General features: G+C 41.8%; 1 protein-coding gene across 1 annotated transcript; it reads right to left on the bottom strand.

Annotated features, from left to right (window-relative positions):
• On the bottom strand, positions 1-10,595 carry LOC119816957 (serpin B9-like). Its single transcript, XM_038334066.1, has 8 exons — positions 10,516-10,595; positions 9,689-9,756; positions 8,539-8,716; positions 7,700-7,837; positions 7,120-7,237; positions 3,564-3,706; positions 2,432-2,587; positions 1-651 (listed from the first exon to the last, which is right to left on the bottom strand). Exons 2-8 carry the CDS (start codon positions 9,754-9,756, stop codon positions 238-240), a joined length of 1,215 nt encoding a protein of 404 aa, XP_038189994.1. The 5' UTR covers positions 10,516-10,595; the 3' UTR covers positions 1-237.
• Positions 10,596-21,000: the final 10,405 nt, after the last annotated feature.

Below are 21,000 nucleotides of genomic sequence, written 5' to 3'. Positions count from 1 at the left end.
GTCACCTTAGATAACCCAATAGGCTACCTTGTTGGATTTGTTTGGCTCCTAAAGACAACAGAAAACCAAATCACTCTGTGGTCCCGTAACCTGGCAAAGGGAACAGATCAATGTCAAGATAGGCAGAGAGGAATGTGGGCATCATCAGATGAGGCTGCCAGGAGGATAGTGCTTTCGTACCCCTACACGCTCATCCTCACAGAGTTGTAAACTGTTTCCCAAATGGTAACTGTGCTTTTATGGAGAGGAGAACCTGCCGCAGAACAGGAGGCTGTTGGTTTTGTTGTGCCTGATGAAGAAAAGGAAGGGGTGGTCTGCACAGAACGTTGGAACATCATCATCATCATAGTCGCAGTAAAGTACATCTTTTCCGGCTGAAGCTGCTGTAGCCTCGGTGCCTTCTTCATTGACCTCCACAATACTCTTGTGAACAAACTTGGACACACACAGGTCTCTCTTTGGAGACATTCCTGATAAGTCTGCCTTATCGCCTTGGAAGACATCCACCATTCCCAAGTGCTGAAACACAGACTTCATGTCATAATCCTCTTGTAGTTTAAATTTTGGAAGGAAAACCTCAACCATAGTGCTCTTCATAAAGTCAGGTTTGGTCCAGGTCGTTAACATCTCAAAAGTGAACTTGTTTTCCACCTGACAAAGCAGAATTAGAGACTGTCAGTTTTATGCTTGCGATCTTACCCAGAAGCTCATAGTCACTTCCTGCTCAGAGAACCCTCCATCATCCTACTTATTTACATGGAGAGGAATTGTAAGGGTCCCACTGTCCTGCTAGTTTGTATGTGACTTCCCTGATGGGCAGGAGGCCAAAGAGCCCAGGAGCAGGAACACTTAGTTGTCATCTCCTAAATATCTTCTGAAACATTATTTATTCTGAAGGTGTCCATGTCCAGGTGATAATGGTTTAAGTTGTGTTTGCTTTAGTTTTGTTTTAACTAGATTTAATTTTGTGCTTTTGGATAATGCTCTTGTACACTCTAAAGATTTGTCACTCATATTAGTTTAATAAAACCCTGTATGGCCAGTAGCCAGTCAAGAAGTAAGGGCAGGGCAACCATACTAAGAGGATTCGGGGAAGAGGAAAGGTAGAGAGTCAGTCACCAGTCAGACAGTGAGGAAGCAAGATGAGAATGCCTCACTGAGAAAGGTACCAAGCCACGTGGCTAAACAGAGACAAGAATTATGGGTTAATTCAAGTTGGAAGAATAAGTTAATATTAAGTCTGGTTAACAGACCAAACAGTTTATAATTAATATAAGCCTCTGTGTGTTTCTTTGGCAATCTATGGATAAAGGACTGGATAGGACAGAAGTTTTCATCTATAGTTTTGAAAACAATAAACCATAGAAACTAAAAAAAAATTAAAGAATGGTAAAGATAGGAATTGGTGTGAGCCATCCTGGAAGGAATGTCTATCTAGGATTGGGTTCTTTGTGTTTTGTGGGCTGTTGGGGCATGAATATAAAATTACACCAAAAGCCTCATATCTGAACCCTTGTTTGGGAGGCTGCTAAGATTCAGGCATAAGGGGGTCTAGTTGAATGAAAGTAGTGCCTGGAGGTATATCTCTTAAGGTCATTCTCATTCCATATACATTCTTTCTCTGCTTCCTGTTTACTAAAGGTCTGCATTATCTGCCACATGCACCTGTCTTGATAGAAACCAAGGATGTGCCAGGTAACATAAAATAAGCCCCCTGAATCTGTGAGCCTATATAAATACTTCCTCTCCTAGGTTATTCATGTCAGGCATTTTGTCAATGATAAAAAACTAACACCAGAAGTGATGCCACAGTTAGGGAGCTGGATGGGAAGAGCCAGGGGAGCCGTTCTGCTTACAAAGACCCCTTAGGTCATACACACTGCACTACCCTCCATTCAGAGGGTGACTGACACACTGTGGGTATCCTGCTTCAAGGAAGACCAAGATGTGCCACTATGATGTGCCTGACTTTGTCCTGCCCTGCTGGCGCCCCTGCTCTTCCTCTTTCTTGGGGAAAAGGGCAATACTTTTTCTGTCTATTTTATCTTCTCAGAAGTTAAAATAAATTGTTAACAAAAATCATGATATAGTTATATTTACAGGGAGGTAATCATGTTCAAGCACTATGCTAAGCATCTTGCCTGAGTTGCCCTCATTTCATCCTATAAGGTACCATCTCCCATCCTAGTGATGAAATTATGTCATATGACAAGGTCACACTGCCCACAGTGGGAGTCTAGGACACAGATTTGATCCCAAAATGCAGAGCCTGCACAGATCTGGAAGCTGGGTCTGTAAGCACTAAACACTCAAATGACAGTTGTCAGGTTGAAAACATTGAGCTCTGCTCTATTGAGAAAGGACACCAGGGACACTGGATTCTCCTTGAAGACATTTAGTGTGGTGACTACTAGGGGCTCTCCTGCCTCACCTGGCTGAGGTCCACACCATCATCCGGGAGCAGGACCAACAAGCTCAGCTCCATGCCCTCATAGGGCATCTCCAGCACCTGTGCCTGTACTTCATTCACGTGGGCGAGGTTAAATCTGTCTTCCTGACGCATCATCTGCACTGGTCTTTCCTCCTTCTGTACAGAAGAATCCAAAGCATAAAAGATGTTATTCAGAGAGGTCAGAAGGTTTCCAAATGAGCTGCAGTTAATGTCAGGAGTGTTCTCAGCACTCACAATGAAAACACTATTTGTGGTCCAGTGAACACTTAGTCAATGTCTGCCAGCCTCTTCCTGCTTTCATTTAAAATAATTATTAGAAGCAGATATTGGACTGCTCTAGATAGGGCTTCTAGAGTTGTGATAAAATAACATGAGCAACAGCAGCATAAGGAAAAGGGTTTATTTCATCTTACAACTCTCAGGGCACATTGCATCACTGAGGGAAGTCAGAGCAGGAACTCAGGCAGAATCCGTGGAGGAGTGCTGCTTATTGGCTTGTTCCCCATGGACTTCTCAGCCTGTTTTCTTACACAGCTATGACTAACTACCCAGGGTTGACACTACCCACAGTGGGCTGGGCCAACACCAATAACTAATCAAGGAAATATGCAACAGACTTTCCTCTAGGTCAATCTTATGAAGGCAATTTCTCAGTGCAGAGTCCTTCATTTCTAATGGCTCTAGCTTGTGTCAAGGCGACAAAACCACAACCTGCACAGAGATTTACTAGGGAGAGATGATGAGTTATCCAGCAGGAAAAATGTGCCATTAAAATATTAATATTTTAAAGTCATAGTTGGGTCATAAAGTGATCTATAAAGGGTCATGTTCCAAAGCCTTTGTCCACACACTGGCAAAATAACACAGACAGTAAATACTCTTTTTTGTATCATTTTTGTGGAATTTAACCTTTCATTCAGAAAATTAAGTTTCAAATGGTTTCCTGTACTTACCTGTTTTCTTTTTTCCTGTACTGAGGTTCAAGCCCAACGCCCCACAGGACATGCGATCTCTGCCACTGAGCCACAGAGCTACACCTTCACAGCTGATTACAACTCTCCGTGTTATCTCTTCATCACACTGGCATGAACTTTTGGATAATGTTACTTACTAGATTTATCTTAAATGGCATTTCACGGGTGTCTTCTTTGTCAAACTCTTCATGCCATCTTCCTTTGAAATATAAGGTATTGACAAGAACCAGCCTGGTCTCTAGATCATCTGAGTCATCTGACAGCAACTCTGGAATTTTCCCTTTCGAGAAAACAGAGACTTTATTCAGGTTCATTTAAGCATCATGTTTTCAAATTTCCTGCTTTGGATAAACATATTTTAAAAAAACAAATAAAAAACAATACTTATGTTTGACTCGATGTCATGCCCACATAGCTAAGGTGAGGATTGTGAAAGACTTCCAAGTCTGTTGGGAGTTGAGGACTCAGGTTAAAGAATCCAAGGCTAACTCCAAAATAAACCAATTATATTTTCTTTATTATAAGGGATAAACTCACGAAACAGAAATGAGAAGTCCAACCTCAGCTGTATAGTGTGGGAACCAGAGAGAAAGAGAGACTGAATGCTGGGCAGTTTTCTCTAGGTACCCAAAAGGTCACACCCTAACTTGATCCAACCTCTTAAAGGTTATTGGCTGACAGAGGTTCCTCATCACCTCCTCCTTTTGTCTAAATAAGAGAGTTCCAAACCCAATACAAAACTATATACACTAAGAACCGATATCAAGTATAAAATTAGGATTACAACCAGCATTAACAATATTAAGCAAGAAACACATGCTAAATGTTTTAATAAACATTCTATCCTAAAGTCTTGCATCAGAAATGGCTTGGCTAAATCATAAGAGGAAGGTAAGTAACTATGACTATCTAATCTTCAACCCCAGGAAGTACAGGAAGTACAATCAAACAGCTTCCATATATGCGGTATATGACAGAGACAACTGGCTACCTGAGCAATCACCCAAAGTCTCACTGTTGCATTTGGACATTTGCCTTAATGACTGCTCTTAAGTTAAGCATATTTTTCAGTATCTAACGCACTAAAACCAATTCGAACTGTTCAAGGCTCACATTCCCTGGGCACACGGCAACAACTGGTCCACTACAACCAGGAAGCTGAGCCAGGAGAATCACTTGAGTCCAGGAGTTCTGGACTGTAGTGTACTTTGCTGATTGGGTGTCTGCACTAAGTTTGGCATCATAAGTCTTTCAAGGAGAGCAGGTTTGGGAAAAGTAGAAAAAAAATGACTCCAGGATGGAGAACAAAGAAGCAGGAAATGTGGAAGGGGCCACAGGGGACCAGGATTTCCCCTGGGTACTAAGGTCAGTTGCCATCTTGATTGGGTCTGGAAATGACTAAGAGACCTGTCCCTGGGCAGGTCTGTGAGGGCATTTCTAAGTGAGAGGACGCTCCCCAGAGTGGGCAATGCCTTCCTATGCTGCCCCGACTAATGGGCTAAAGGTAGAAGCAACACTGCTTTTGCCTATCTGCCTTCATCCCTTGCTGGTAAGTCCATCTGCACTGTTCACACCTCTGCACCTGCCATTTTCAGCTGTCACTGGAGCCCAGTAGCTTTAGTCTTCATGTGAACCAAGACTAGTGCCTCTCTGGAATCCTCTAGGCTTTCCATTCCAGAATGAGGTTGCTGAGGTCTCCAAACCCATAGACTGAGCAGCTACCAGATTCTCAGCCTCTCCACATGCAGATGGTCCTTGTGGGACTACTCAGCCGGTATTGTATATGCCAATCTACTAAATCTCCCTAGTAATATGTATTCATTCTGTTCCTCTAGAATACTCTAACTAATACACTAGTGTTAGATACAGTATCTCATCTAGCGCTCCATGGTCATGCCCAGTTCTAACATAGCACAACACGTCAAAGACTCAAGGACAGAAAGTAGTTTGTGGAGGAGGTATTGCTATCATATACTTTGGAGTGCTGTCCATCCCTGGAAGAGATGGTGCAGGTCAGAGGACAGATTCCCTTCTTCTGTTTAAAGAGCAGCCTTTCAGTGGAGAAGAGAATCCTCGCTAACTTACGATGTCAAGTGTGCCCAGTAGGTAAAGACTACAATCAGAATTGTCAAATATTTGCTGAGTAGACATAAAAGAGAGATGGCTCAGCAGTTAAGAGCACTGCCTACTCTTCCAAAGACCCTGAGTTCAATTCCCAGCAACCATGTGGTGACTCACAACCGTCTCTAATGAGATCTGGTGCCCTCTTGAGGAAGAGACCTGGTAAATAGTAATCATCAATTTAGACCATGAAATCTCATATGGACAAGTTCAACGAACTGCTATATAATGGGCTGCCCATACATGCTTCAGCATGACAAGGGTATATATTTCATTTTGCTTCTTTTCATTTCATTTCAGAATAAAAGAATGTACCCAGAGGCATCTGAAGTGTTCAACTACCAGACAATGATCTCAATGATTTCAAAGACCAATTCTGGAGCATGTCATCTCTAAAATAAAAACAAATAAAGTTCAACCCCTATTTGAAGGCTCATTGAGGTTAATGTAACTGAGCAGGCCTGACAGAGTATCTCCAATGGAAGTCATGTCTAGTTTCACCAAAATATAAGTAAGGGCTCTGAAGCAGTAAATGTGGAAGCAGAAACAGTGGTAGATGTGGTGGGAGCTCAGACAACACAGACTGCAGGAAGAACCAGCCCAGGGTAAAATTATGATTCTCCACATGAATCTCCATCTCAGAGGTAATGGAGTCACATGACCTGCCAACAGGAGGACCACCCCTGTCTTCTTTTTCTTATTGTGACATCATTTTACATATATGACGAATTCCACAGATAGACTGATTCCAGATACATACCAACAGCTCCTCATTAAATACATGTTATTTAGGCAAAATGAAATTCATGCATGAACCATTAGCAGCCACACACAACGATATCTTTACATATGCTAATCTCTTCTGGCAAACACCTAAACCACTACTGCCACGTGTTAACTGATGGACTTTTCCCCAGAGTGCCTTCTTTCTGGACAGATGCCAATCTGTGAGTGGTAGAAGCATGTTTTTCTCATGTTCTCCACTGCACTGGAATTGCAAATTTAACTGTTTTCATGCCAAGTGTGAGATCTATGCCCTAGTCCACAGGGCTTCAGACTACAAGTCCTTTCCCTGTCCGTTGACATCCTTTTTCCTCTTGACCTCATTGAGAAGCCTACGGTAGCCTCTTTGAGATTTGCCTACCCCAGCTTCCCGAATGTTGGGATTATAGGCATATCCTACCACAGCCAAATAACCCCTTCTTGTCACACCACAGCCTTGTCTGACCCCACAGCCACCCTTGTCTTCTAATGCAAACTACTAAGACTGGAAAGTCAGGCCCATGATTTCTTATGACATTTGTATCAACTACTCTGTCCTGAAGAAATATACACATAACTGTATTTTTTAAATCTAAGAGCCAGAATAAAGCCTCCATGAATTCACTGAGGTCTGAATTATACCACACATAATGATGTTAGTCTGCATTGCTTTAACTCTCTGAAATAACATGAGATTAGTTCATGGGAGTGGGGAGAAGGGAAAGGTAAGAAAGAGGAGGGAAGGAAGAAGAGGGAGGGGTGGATGGAAAGGACAAGAATGTGGGGTGTGAAATAACTTAAAATTCTGACCTTCAGTCTGTTTGGAGACCCACTTGTTTATGTGCTTCCTGGACTTTTCTGGAGCTTTGGCAAAGGACAGCTGCTCCAGCTCCGAGTTGTAGAACTGAAGACAGGACTCCTTAAAGGTCTTTGGAGAGAAAAGCGTTCAGAGAGGTAACGTTGAAAATTAAAGTGTCAGCAAGAATCCCAACACTCTGAATACTAAGGCATTAAAAAATAAACTAAAGTGAGTGTAGATATCACTTTAAGTAACAAATGTCTTCATGTACTAGGCCTTTGTAAGTGGAAATGACCAGCCATAAATAAATAAAGCTTATAAGTGTCAGCTTTGAAATATTTCAAGGTATCATTATAGAATTGTTATCTTTGGGGAAAGTTATGGAGTTGAGTACCCCTATATAGCCTACCCTGTTCTGGAATTCATGACTCTCCTGTCTCAGCCTCCTAAATGCAAAAGTTACAGATGCATATAGTAACACTGGCTAGAACTTGTCTCTTAATTCTTTAAATTTCTCTAGAGTCCTTCAACAGGGATCTGTAGCAACAAGTATTTGAATACAATTGATGTCATTCTACTGATATAACTTACTGGGAGGAATTCATAAGTGATCTCTGCAAAGAGCCTGTTGGCCATTCTAAGCAAGTACTTTCTGTTGGGCTTGTTCAGATTACTGAGGAGCCCCCGGAAGCCTTGATGAATGTCTTCCTCTGTGTTTAAACAAAGTGCCTGTGGAGGGAAAGAATGAAACATTGTGAGCTCAGTGATAAAAACATTTTGATTTCAAAGGAATTTTCAAGCTAAAGGGATGGCTCACATAATAAATTACATGAGTATAATACATAATAAATTACATGAGTATCTGATGCAGGGTGGAATTAAAAGATAGGATTATGAATTAACCTTCCTTGCCAATAAATATTGCAAAATATATTGCTCTGAAAATGAGTTAGAACTCAGCAACCCATGTTTCAAATAATTGTAACATCTCTTTTTCCCATTGCAGTATTGTGACTGGACCTATTTCCTTTTGCCTAGCTGTGCTGGGCAAGAGAGTTGAGTTATAGTCACAACACTCTCCCTCCATAACTAAACAAACAACCAAAAACCCAATAACACAAAGACCATTTCTTTTGAAACTAACTTGCCAAGGCTAGTAGCCTTGGACTTGGGATCCTCTTGTGTCAGTGTCCTTGGCAGTTGAGATTAAAGTCTATGCCACCAGGTCTAGCATGAAATTATTTATACATCATTTTCTAAGTGAAGTCTAGACAAAATTTTGAGAATTTCTTCTAAGTTATGACTGAGGAAAACTCATTATCCCTTCCTCTTTAGCGCCTGCCCCATGAAACAGTGTGTATGTATTCTGAACTTCCCTTCTCAGCAACTCTTAGGCAAGTAAAACAGGTGTTAGGTGACAGGGAACTTACCTGAGATATCTGGACTGCAGTGTCTCCCTTCGCCCCCAAGAGGACCATAGCTAGAGCAGAGGAGATGCTCACAGGAGAGTAACATACATTTTTCGAAGGGTTGTTTTGACAAAGGATCTTTAAAAGGTGGATGGCAAAGGTGCCGTTTGCTTCAGACAGAGTGTTCATGATGCAGAGTCTGGAGGCAAAGGAGAAATGGTACTCAACACAGCGCTGGAGGTTCCCTGATCTGACTCGGGAAATCTGGGACTGTACACTTAGTTCTAATTTCAAAACTCCTAAGTACTTAAGTGTGTTGTAAAATTTTATTCTCAATCACCATCCATCCAGTTTTAAGGTTATTAGCTAAGTGTGGCCATGGCAGCAGAAAAAACTAGCCCATGTTCCATCTGCACAGGTAGAAGGTCAGATCATTAGGACTGCACACAAAGACACAGCTGAGAGAGGGGGGCTCTAGTCTCCTTCCATACAGTCCAGTTCCTCTCTCTGAAGATGGTGGAGTCGAGGATAATGAGGAGGAAGAAGAGAGGAAGAAGAAAGAAGAAAACAACCACGAGTATCTAGGTCCTCTAGTCTGGCTTCAGCAAAGCTCTGCGTGTGCCTGTGAAGACTCCTCTGAGATGTCTGGGTGTGAATTAGGCAGTGCCACCCTGTTTGTAGCTGTTACAGGAAAGACCCTGAGGTGCTGAGTGAGACCCAAAGGCAGGGTGGTGTCATCAGCTCTGCTGTGCAGCAGGGGGCATCCTCCTGCAGTGGCTGCTCAGGTGGCCTTAATCAGGCAATGCTATCCAGGCTGCTTCTCTATTGAGCATGCCTCAGTCCCTGGTGAATAGACGGCTTGGTCCAGAATAAGTGACTGTTCCTAACACCCTAACCGAAATCTGAGTCCCTGCACATCCTATGACTGTACTCTCGATGTCATATGACCTTTGAACACTGGGAGTTTGCTCCAGAGTGCTTTCTTTTGTGTTAAAATGCACACCACCTACCCTAGGGAGCCTCAGAACATCACAACTCATACTTCTACCCTCTCCCCAGACAAGGACACAACATCCCCATCCCGAGAGAGTGCCCAGGTCATTTTGCTATTCCCTATAATTCCTCCAAAGCTTTTCAGGAAAGATGGGGCTGATTTATTTCAATGACTTACCCTCTGGATGATCCCCTCTTCTGGCCTTTCTGCCGCCTCTGCATTCTTGCCCCGCTGGATTGATGCATCTTTAAAATTACATAGAATCCTTGAAGTGTTTACTCCACTGGGAAGTTCATCTACCCCTTCACTGTCACTGAGTTCCAGCTACTCAGCCTCCTTCATCGGGAAATGACAACCTCAGGGTCCCTGCTGTGTGACTCTAATCCTCCTGCCTTAGCCATTTCTTTCTTCACTCCTAAGTGCACTCCTTTCTCTTACTAATTATTGTCCCCAGGATATTCAGAGCTCTCTGAAGGCAGTGGAGAAGTCCGACACCCTGATTCTAAGCTCCTAAAGCATGCTCAACGTAAAGTTTGGGATTAGAGTGTTCAGTCAACACGTGGTGGCATTTTAAAAAATGAAAATGAAAGAGTTCTCAGATTGGCCTAGAGCCTGCTTATCTAGAAGGGCCCAGTAGTAAGAGACACTATTTTGCAGATCCTTGAGTAGAGGGCTGAGGTAGTCAAATGGGCTAGGTGGTAGGACCTGAGAGGAAGCAGGATAGAGGACAGTGGAGAAGGCCACTGAGCCCCTGCAGCATCTATGCCTGACTGAGATGGATCAACCCAGTTCTAGGACCCCAGCACTAAGAGCAACATCATTGCCACTGCCCAAATGGAATTTTTCAAGAAGTCACCTCTATAAACACCCACTGGACACCGCCTTTCCTCTATTTCTTTTCCTAATCCTTAGGTCCTAGTTTTCCATCTCCTGGACTCAGTGTGGGCCTTCTAAAGGTGACCCCCACAGAACCCACAGTCCTGGACTGAGTTGAACACACTCACCTGCCAATTTCGCAGTCTCCCAGCACAGTGTTCAAGGCTTGCAGTCCTGGAGTACTGCTAAACCGCCTACCCAGTTCAGGAAGTCTCTTTAGTCACTGCAGTCTAGAAATATCATGATCAGAGCCCCAGGCCAGAGGAGGAGCAAATGGCCTGACCTCATCGGTCTGGCAGGCCTCTGCAGGGTTGAGAGAGGTGGGGGTTGGGAAACACATGGGGCCTGGAGAAAGAAAAATCTAAGGAGAGCTTTGGGTTTCTGGCTAGTAGGATACCATTGGAATAAATTCATAGGATGCAAAGAGCATATGGCAGCTGTCCATTGTTAATCTCAAGCCTCTTTCCAGGCCAGGTATTCAGCTGTGAAAGTGTTTGCTCTTAAGGTGTCCTCTTAAGTCTACATTAGTGTATCATGCAGATTTCAGGTGCTAACTTCTAGAAGAGACTGTTGTGGGATGTTTTGGTTGTACTCTGACACTCCTGCGACGGCAAATAAACTTTTCTTTGAATCAGAAGGCAGAGCGAGCTAATAATAGACCAAAATTAGCCATAGAGGTTTTGGGAGAGCAAGGACATATAGAGACACGGGAAGTAAAACAGAGGAATTTAGAAAGATTCTCTTTTGGATCCAGGGAAGAGAGACAAAGGAGGCCACTGTCCTTTTCTCTGCCACTTCTCTGATCATTCAGAGTCTTACCTCAATATTTGACTTCTGAGTTATTATTAATAAAGAATAACTAGATAAATGCTTCAAGAGACTTTGCCAACTGTCAGAGTTTAGATTGCTCCATTGGATGAGTTCTCCTTGCCAAATGACAGAAATAGACACTGAGTCAAATTAGTACAGGATGTCATGTCCTCCATCCCTAGACAGGACACATTGCATTTGCAGACCCCAAAGAAAAGAGACCTCTTCTAATTTGGTATCTTAGGTATCCCACCTTTTTTAGTCTTTTAAATTAAAATAATGTATTTTATGTATGTGGGTTTTTCGCCTGCATGTATGCCTGTGCACCAGGTGCCTGCCTGGTGCCCACAAAGGACAGAGGACAGCATGAGATCCCCTATACGAGACTGTTTCTTAGATCCTGGTGATGTCTGCCCACCTGGCCATGCTGACAGAAGCTTAGGAGTCAGTCCCAGGACAGATGCATTTATGTCAGAAACCCCTGTTTTCAAGGCACTGATTCATCCTTTAAAGCATACATTCAGTGGCTTTTAGTATTCTTACTAATCTCTGATCATTTGGAAAAAAAAAGACCCCCAGGGGGAGTGCCATTCTTTGTTGGTGTGGATTTTTTGGAATATGTGTGGCCACTAGGGAGGCAGGCTTTGAAGTCTCACATGTGCTCAAACCATGCCCAGTGAGACAGACCACTCCTGTTTTCTGCAAGAATCCTAGCTGCTTCACCAGCTCCTTGAATGCCTTCAAACTATTGCTTTTGATGAGAAAATGAGCACCAGGAAGTGGAATAGAGCTAAGTCCTCTGTTTAAAGAGATAGAAAGATTAGGAAATGGAATAAAGGGAGTGGTGGCCTCAAGGAAAGATCCTGCTCAGGGAAGTTTCCAACTTGTGCAAAGGAATTAAGAGCTTAGAGCTAGGTGTGGTGGTGCACACCTTTAATTTTAGCACACGAGAGATAGAGGCAGGCAGATCTCTGTGGGACAATAGTCTTGTACCCTGTAAAGATTTGTCATTTGTTTTGGTTTAATAAAATGCTGATTGGCTAGTAGCCAGATAGGAAGTATAGGTGGGGTGACCAGAATAGGAGAATTTGGGGAAGATGAAAGGCTCAGTCTGCAGTCATTACCCAAAAGCAGAGGAAGCAAGATGAGAATATCTCACAAGAATTATGGGTTAATTGAAGATGTTAGAGATAGCTAAAAATATGCCTAAGCTATTAGCCAGTGTTATAATTGATATAGTTTCTGTGTTATTGTTTGGGTCTAGACATCCAGGAAATGAACAAACAGTCTCCACTTACAAAAGGCGCCATTGTGGGCAACTACATCCACATAAAACCTGAGAGAGCTTGGGAAGTAATTCTAGACACAAAAGAACAGAGTTAAGCATTTCCTAGGTGGGCCCTATTTGCTAGAGGCAAGCACATCTCATTTAAGAGAGACTTCCTGACTCAGCTTTAGCTGCAAAAACCTTGTAGCTCTTTTAAGAGGACCCACTACCAAGCACTTAAATGGTGTTCATGAATAGCTGACAGCATGCTTCTTGGTGGTGGCAGGGACCTTGAAACTTGGTAAAGTTGTGACAACAAACATGGCTCCCACCAGTACCTCTGCCATGAAGCTAGAGTCTGAGAAAGCTAAGGAATGGAGTGAATCCAGCTGTCAAAGCCATAGCTTTAATCTTGCAGCTTTGGGTCTGCAGAACTGGACCGTTCACATGCTCCAGCAGATCATAGATGGGGTGGATGTTGGGGTGGGTCAACTCAAAGTCCTGGTTCTGGTCAGCCTGCTCCAATTCCCTCATCCTTACCATCAGGGCGATCTCTTGAGGACTACCCCCAGTTAGCTCACCCTATACAACAAGCAGCAATGGGCAGGGCCAGTTTTCCTGCTCTCAAGTCCTCAGGGCCAGCTCACCCACACCGACACCACCGGGACCAACTGTTGCCCAGGTGAGGTCCAGCTGTAGGTCGTATTTTTGTTTTGGCCACAAGTTCAACCTTAGCTTAGGTTTTTTTCACTAGTTCTTTTTTTTCTTTTAGTTTGTCGTCAATTTTGTCTTTTTTGCTTTTTTGAGCTACCCATTTTTGTGTGCTCCTTTTTCTTCCTCCCCTCTCTGCTTCTACTCTTTCCCATAACTACCATATTCCCAATTTACTCAGGAGATCTTGTCTTATTCTCCTTCCTATGTAGTTCCATGTATGTCTCTCTTAAGGACCTTTTTTTTGTTGTCTGGATTCTCTGGGATTGTGATCTGTAGGCTGGTTTTCTTTTCTTTATGTCTAAAAGCCTCTTATGAGTGAGTACATAATATATTTGTCTTTCTGGGTGTGGGTTATCTCACTCAGGATGGTTTTTCTAGATCCATCCGATTTGCCTGAAAATTTTAATATGTCATTATTATTTACTGCTGAGTAGTACTCCATTATGTAAATGTACCACATTTTCTTTATCCATTCTTCGAAAGAGGGGGCATTTAGGCTGTTTCCAGGTTCTGGCTATTACAAATAATGCTGTTATAAACATAGTTGAGCAAGTGTTCTTGTGGTATGCTTGAGCATCTTTTGGGTATATGTCCAAAAGTGGTATTGCTGCGTCTTGATGTAGATTGGTATCCAATTTTCTGAGAAATCGTCAAACTGATTTCTAAAGTGGCTGTACAAGTTTGCACTCCCACCAGCAGTACAGGAATGTTTCCCTTACTCCACATCCTCTCCAACATAGGCTGTCATCAGTGCTTTTGATCTTGGCTGCTTCAGAATTTACAGGTGGCAACAAATTGATAAAATCAGGGTTGGAGCCCATGGATTGGTAGAGAGTCACCTACATTTCCAAGTATGGCATAACTCCTACTGCTGTCCAGTTCTTTCTGCCTGATGTTCTTTCTTCTCTGATGAGGTCACACAGGTGGACAATGTGTTACTATCCTCACATTTGCTCTTCTGTAGAGAGCACTTTAGCCATGTGGTATTCAGGGCCATGGTCATCTGCTCTGTTGAAAACACTGACTCTGCCTTGACCCTTCAGATAATGGATGACTGGAACGGATGCAAAGGCTTGGTCATCACATTGTGTCATAACCTTTGCTGCCTTAACCTTTGAGTAGAGACTTCTGCTCAGTTCTGCGTGCAGATATGCTGACCATCACGGGGAGCGCTTCCTTCTAAAACTGTGAATCAAGGTGAATCACCTAGACTTGACTGGTCTCTCCCTTTACTTCTAAGCCAATGACACCAAACGGCTGCCGGACAGGAAATGACAGGCCACAAAAGGAATGTGGAAAGGTTGCAGGAAAATCTTTCCTATTCCCAGAAAACACACACACACACACACACACACACACACCTTTCCTTTGTTCCCCTGCCTTCTTCCCTCTCAGATAATTTTTAAAGTGACTGATTTTTAATTCATTAATCAGGTTGTAAGTATGTATAATGTTTCCATGTTTTGTTTATTAGTGAATATGCTGCCATGAGCTTTGTGCACCTGTTTTGGTGTGGATAAATACTTTGAGCTTTCTCGAACACATACCTGAACTGGGATTGTTGGGCACCATGGCAGCTCCCTATTTAACACTTTGAGGACCTCTTAGATCCTTCTCTAAAGCCAATGTGAAATTTTACATTCTCATGGAGTCACCTTTCTAACATATATTATTAGATATTCCCATCCCATATTTTACTTTTTGAATTTGCATACAATGTAGATAGCATCAAGGTTTATATAGTACATTGTTTAGCATTATGCTGCTTTCAAACAAAGTATGTTTTAGTACTTTCACCTCTTTTCCTACCTCCCCCTTAACGCAAAGCACCCCTGTCTCTTTTATGCTTTCATGTTACCTGTGTCCTTGAGGCCCCTCTTCCTTAGCACCTCTTTTTATCCTCTCTACCACCCATAGACTTTACTCACATTTACACCCATTCATATATAGGCACATTTATATTTCAAGCTGTTTTGCTTTTCTGACCTTCAGGTTGAACTCCGATTTCTGTGCCTGGTTTCTTATTAATCATGCTACACCTTTTGGGTTACTTCATGCAGGTAATAGAGTGTGGTGATACAAAGAACAAATGAGACTTTTCCTTATTATTCCCTTGGCTTGTTGCCAAGTGATAGAAAAATCTTTCTTTAAGCCTTTGCTATTAATATAGTGCTGCTTACACAATTATGAGGCTTCTATCGGATTTCCTACCAATAGCTGATAAATTTCATCATTGCCTTATGTTAGAGGAACTGGTAGACCCTTATGGGATCTAATATGTGTTATATACAAGGGATGATTTCTATTTAGGATTACTTTTTGCTGTAGTTGAATAAATACCAAATTTAATTCTGAATCATCTGAAATAAGTTCAACAGTTTCACTATGTAAAACAACTATTTCAGCATATTGAGAGTCATTAACTATATTAAGAGGTTCTAGAAAATCTAATAATATCATGAGAATAGCATATTATTTTGATTTTAAAATGGAATCCTAGGGCTTTGGGCCACTTTACTCATTTTTCCTGACTTATAACCTGCCTTTCATGATTTATTTTCATCCATATAGAATGTAGGGGCTTGAGAAATCAGTGTTGCTCATACCAAGTGAGGGAGAATCCAATTAGCTATTTTTATAAACCAAAGTCTCTTGTTTTCAGGATATTTTTTGTTAATCTCTTCCAAAAATTACTGCAAGCTTTTTGCCAATGTTCATTTTTTCCCAAAATAAGAAAAAAAAATCATCATTAGTAAAAGGTACCACAATTTCTATTGGGTCACTTCCCATTAATTGATAAAAATCTCAAATATTTAGAATTGATTCAAAAACTGTTTTTATATAGGTTCTTAATTTTTTACTCTATTGTTGTGACAAAAATATCCATTCTAAAATATTATCTCCTCTCTGCATAAGAGTCCCTGTGGAAGAATGCATAGAAGGTAAAATAACCAGAATACAACCAAGTTCTGAATTCAAGAGACCCACATATGCATTCCATTATTTATTTTCTACCAGAGTCAATTCTCTCAACCTCAGCTAATAATTTTCTTGAACTTCTTAAGTCCTAGTCACCATGTAAGGTTTGAAATAAATTCCTTCGTTCTTGAGTTGTTAATCTGATTCTAGACTATAGCCTGTTAGTATCTCCCAGCAGTTTTTGAAAATCATTAAGAGTTTATAATTGATCTCTCATGATTTGTACTTTCTGTGATTGAGTTTTCTGTAAACTTATCTTATATCCTAGGTAATAAATAGACTCTCCTCTTTTTATTTTTTCAGTAGCAACTTGCATTCCCCAAGAAGGCAAAATTTTCTTTGTCTCATCAAACATTTTTTTCCTAAGGTATCTGAGTCTGAATCAGCTAATAAGATATCATCAATATAATGGTAAATATAGATTGAGGAAGCAGTTTACAAATTATTTCCAATGACTGTTGTGTAAAACATTTGCACAAAGTAGGGCTGTTTAATATCTCCTGTGGAATAATTTGCCATTGATATCATTTAACAGTCTTGGAATTATGATAAATATGCACCATCAAGGCAAAATTTTCTCTATTCAGGTATAGTAAAGGTATAGTTTAAAGAAAGGATATGCTCTCTGAGAGATGTCTGAGGTACGGGCAATGCTCTACCATCCATCATCTGACTTGGAAACCTACACACCATGATGGCCTGTAACCAAGAAGTGTGAGCTGAAAATATACCCTTTATCACAGTTATCTGTGTATTGTATTACAGCTAAAAGAAAGAAACTAAGGCATTTGGTAAATTACAGCCAACAAAACTCACAAGGCCTATAATTTTTTTCTTATTCATTAAATTGAAAGACACAAATTATCCATCTGTAACAGATTGGGGTTATTTTATACTCTGTGTTTTAAGAGAGCATTTGTATTCTGTGTTTTAGAAAGGAACAAAGGGAACTTATATTCTATATTAAAAGAGCACTCAAACCTGACATTATAGAAATGAAGCTGCCTGTACACATCGTAAGTAGTCAAGTCTGTATATGTTGCTAAGAGTTTGTTGTTCTCAGTTAACCTGGATGTAATTCAGAAGGTGACCCTGGAGGACAAGTGACACTCCATAGTCTTAGTGCATGTGACCCTTCTCACTAACCAAAAAGAGAAAATAATAAGGGGAAATGCAGAGAAATAGGTTTCTCTTGCAGAGGGTCAGGGTTCAATTACCAGAGCCCACATGGCTGTCTGCTCACAACTGTCTGTAATGTCAGGCCCAGTGAATCTGATGCCCTCCTCTGGCTTCCTTGAGCACTGCATGCACATGATACACAGACATACATTCAGGCAAAGATGTATACACATAAAACAAAATGGGAAAAAGTCCTAGCAGGATATATATCTGCTCATTGCTTCTACTGTGATCGATATCACAATCTAACTTGTCCCAGTTACAAATCTGTGTTTTGGCTATAAACATACATGGTCACAACAGATTGCCTAGCCAATAACCAGTCACATTAGGTTAGCAGGCAGGGGTATAAAACTTTAATATCAGCTCCAGGATATATTTATAATCAGAGGGTATCATGGACCATCCAGAAATACACATGAGGAAAATGACTTTCCGTGATGAAGAACTATCAGTGGAGACCCCCAGGCATCCCAACTCATCCTGAATCCAAAGATGACCAGGGGATGTAGAAATATAAGAAGGAACTCAGTCCTAGAGAAGAGACCCCGAGAACTGTTTGTATCCCTGTTCTACGTGGTTCCTTGTGAGTGAAAGGCATTACTTGGAGGCTGTGATGGTGAAGAGACCCCTCATCCCTGGGGAATTCCATCATTCGAGAGGATCCTGGGAACCTGGAAAGGTGTGTGTGGGCTAGGAGTAAAGCTGTAGTATGTGATTTAAGGTCAGCTGAGTGCAGAAACAGTTTCAAGGTTGAACAGGGAGGCTGGTGAAGAAGAAAAGTGAAAGATTTGTGGAGAGAGCTGTTTGTTTCAGTGCTAGTGTTTAGACTCACTGTCTTGCACAAGCCAGGCTAGTGTGCAGACTCAGTGCCTTGCATAAGCCAGGCTAGTGTTCCAACTCAAGCCTTGCACAAGCCAGGCTAGTGTTCAGACTCACTGTCTTGCACAAGCCAGGCTAGTGTGCAGACTCACTGTCTTGCACAAGCCAGGCTAGCAATCTATCAGTTAGCTAAATCTCCAATATGAAAGATGGTTTTGGTTTTGATTTTTTAAACTGAAAAGGCCAAAATATGAGAGGAAAGCCCATAGGCCTCTGGAGAAGGAACCAATAAGAGGAAATCATGTGGGACTCACTCATCTGTGACAGAAGAAACAAAGCTGAGTACGTATGTCACCAGCTGCCCTCCTGGCTAGTCTTGTGCAGAACGATGAATCTTCACTTTCTCCATGCCAACCTTGGATGGATCTCCATCTCTTCCATCTCCCAGTATTAACCGTTAGCACCATGCAACCTGAAATATCTCTCGTTCTACCCTCTCTCCTTTCTGTCTCCCTCTTAAGTCTGAATAGGGTACTATCGTCTTCCTTTGAAAGTCTTCCAGTATAAGAACCACATCCCAGACTTTCTAAAGACATTGATGGCACAGACCTACTTCTTGTGCAGTACTGCCTAAATCTAGTCCAGATGGGGTTTTATTGTTTGTTTCTTCAGTTAAAGCAATGTGTCTCATCATGATGGCAAGTCCATCAGCACAGAGCTCTGAAATATAATGCTACTGGCATCTGTGTAGATGAACAAAGGGTCAAGATGCAGTTTGAATCCACATATCACCAACTCCGTCTATGCTGCCCTGCTTGGAGAAAGGGGTAGACCTCCCAGGACCTGTAGTTGGAAGCAGGCACTCAGGTAGGAGCATCAGAAGCAATTCCTGGGAGTCATCCTTGATGTATCAGGGGTGTGCTAAGGTCCTCACCCCAGGAACTATTAAAGGAACATCACTTCTGTCACTTTGGAGGAACACAAGTGAGTAAAGCAGCTAATCCTACTTGATTAAGTAAAGTAAAATAAAATAAATGCCCCTGTTGTGTGTCTATCAACCACAGGGCACTTTAGGGTGAGAGAGCTATTTTGGCATCCGTTAAGTTAACCAAATGATTTAAGCTTTTATTCTGTCTAACAGAAATACAACATTGATTCAACCCTGTTGTATCAATTTTATATTCCTGGGATAAACTCACACTTTCATGTGATCCTTGGATTGTCAGGGCTGGGCTTACTGTACATAAGTGCATTAGTTAGAGTCCCTATCACTGGGACGAACCTGAGGCAGTCACCTCATGAGGAGGAGAGTTTGTTCCGGATCCTGGTTTAGAGGTATTAGTCTATGATCAGTTGGGACAGAGAATCATGGTGCAACAACACAAGGTAGAGAAAGCTGCTCATCTCATCTCAAGTGGTGGGGGGAGAGAGAGCTTGAAAAAAAGGCAAGGTGAGCCATCACCTCAAGTGCATGCCCCAGCTATCTAAGCTTCTTCTACTAGACCCCAACTCCTAAATGTTTCAATACCTCCCACAGGGGCCTCATTTGAGACTAAATCTTTAACACATGGGCCCTGGAGGAGCAGTCCATGTCTAAACAACAGTGATAAGGAGTTAAAGTGTGTCTCCACACAGTCTGGGTGGCTTGTGCCTAACTATCACACTCACAGTCCTTGTGAGAATTTAAATGCAGCTTCCATCTGACTGCAGGGCTTTTCCTGTGTCCCAGATGCAGATGTCCTCAGAGTTGGAGCCAAGGAGACATTTGCAATATAGTTGTGCTATTATATAATTTCTGGGACTGAAGGGGTGTTTGTAGGTTCAAATGAAAGGCAATGAAACAGGTCATCCTTCATCTGAGAGGTTTAGAGGGGAGTAATTAACATCACAACAGAGGCATACACACATATACACACATGGACCATATGCACATACACAACATACACATACATAAACAAATACATACGTACATACATATATATGTATGTATATATATATATATATATATATTTAGAGAGAGAGAGAGAGAGAAATGTAGCATGATTAATAAAAAGTCAGACACAGAAATTGGGGTTCAACCTGAAGGTCAGAAAAGCAAAACAGTCAGCTACCGGCTCTTATCTCAGCCCAAAATGGTGATCCAGCTTTCAAGAATCTCAGAATAAGACTGTGTCTGAGAGCTGTCTCCTCCCATTTTATATTCCTCTCTAGTGCTGCGATTAAAGGTGTGTACCACTACAGCCCGGTTTTTATGGCAAACTAGTGTGGCTACTAGGATTAAAGCTGTATGTCACCACTGCCTGGTCTATAAGGCTGACCTGTGTGGCTGTTTTACTTTCTGAACTTCTGGCAAACTTTATTTGTTAAAATACAAATGAAAGAGACAGACAGAGAGAAAGAGAGAGAGAGAGAGAGAGAGACAGAGGCAGAGACAGAGACATAGAGAGAGACAGAGACACAGAGACAGGGACAGAGAATGAGAATGTGTGATGGGGTTCTAAAGATTTGTTAGTAACAAATCTGAATCTCACATACTGTTGTTACAGTGCCACCCACTAGGGGGGCCTCACTAAAGCCGTAAGGAAGCCCCAACTATGTTCTGCAGCTTCCAGAACCATGAACTAAACACTTCTGTATAAAGCGTCCAGAATCAGATATTTTCTTTTCTTTTTGTTTCATCTTAATTTGTTTTTGCTTGTTTGTTTGTTTGTTTTTAATGGTCTCATGTAGCCCAGGCTTGCTTTGAATTTGCTATATACCTAAGACTGCCTTTGCTTGACTTCTGATCATTTCAACTTCATTAGCTAAGTGCTGGATTTACAGGTATATGCCACCAAGCACA

The sequence above is a fragment of the Arvicola amphibius genome, chromosome 6 (assembly GCF_903992535.2).
Source record: "Arvicola amphibius chromosome 6, mArvAmp1.2, whole genome shotgun sequence".
In the NCBI taxonomy this organism is placed as follows: domain Eukaryota; kingdom Metazoa; phylum Chordata; class Mammalia; order Rodentia; family Cricetidae; genus Arvicola; species Arvicola amphibius.
The sequence above is the reverse complement of the archived record's forward strand: the minus strand, read 5'-3'. Positions and strand labels throughout refer to the sequence as shown.

Excerpts from the sequence above, each read along its gene's own strand:
- LOC119816957 (XM_038334066.1), bottom strand. The coding sequence starts at position 9,756 with ATGCATCAATCCAGCGGGGCAAGAATGCAGAGGCGGCAGAAAGGCCAG. Across the intron at positions 7,838-8,538 it reads CTGCAGTCCAGATATCTCAG|GCACTTTGTTTAAACACAGA; the intron begins GTAAGTTCCCTG and ends TTCCCTCCACAG. Across the intron at positions 652-2,431 it reads ATGGTGTGGACCTCAGCCAG|GTGGAAAACAAGTTCACTTT; the intron begins GTGAGGCAGGAG and ends CTGCTTTGTCAG.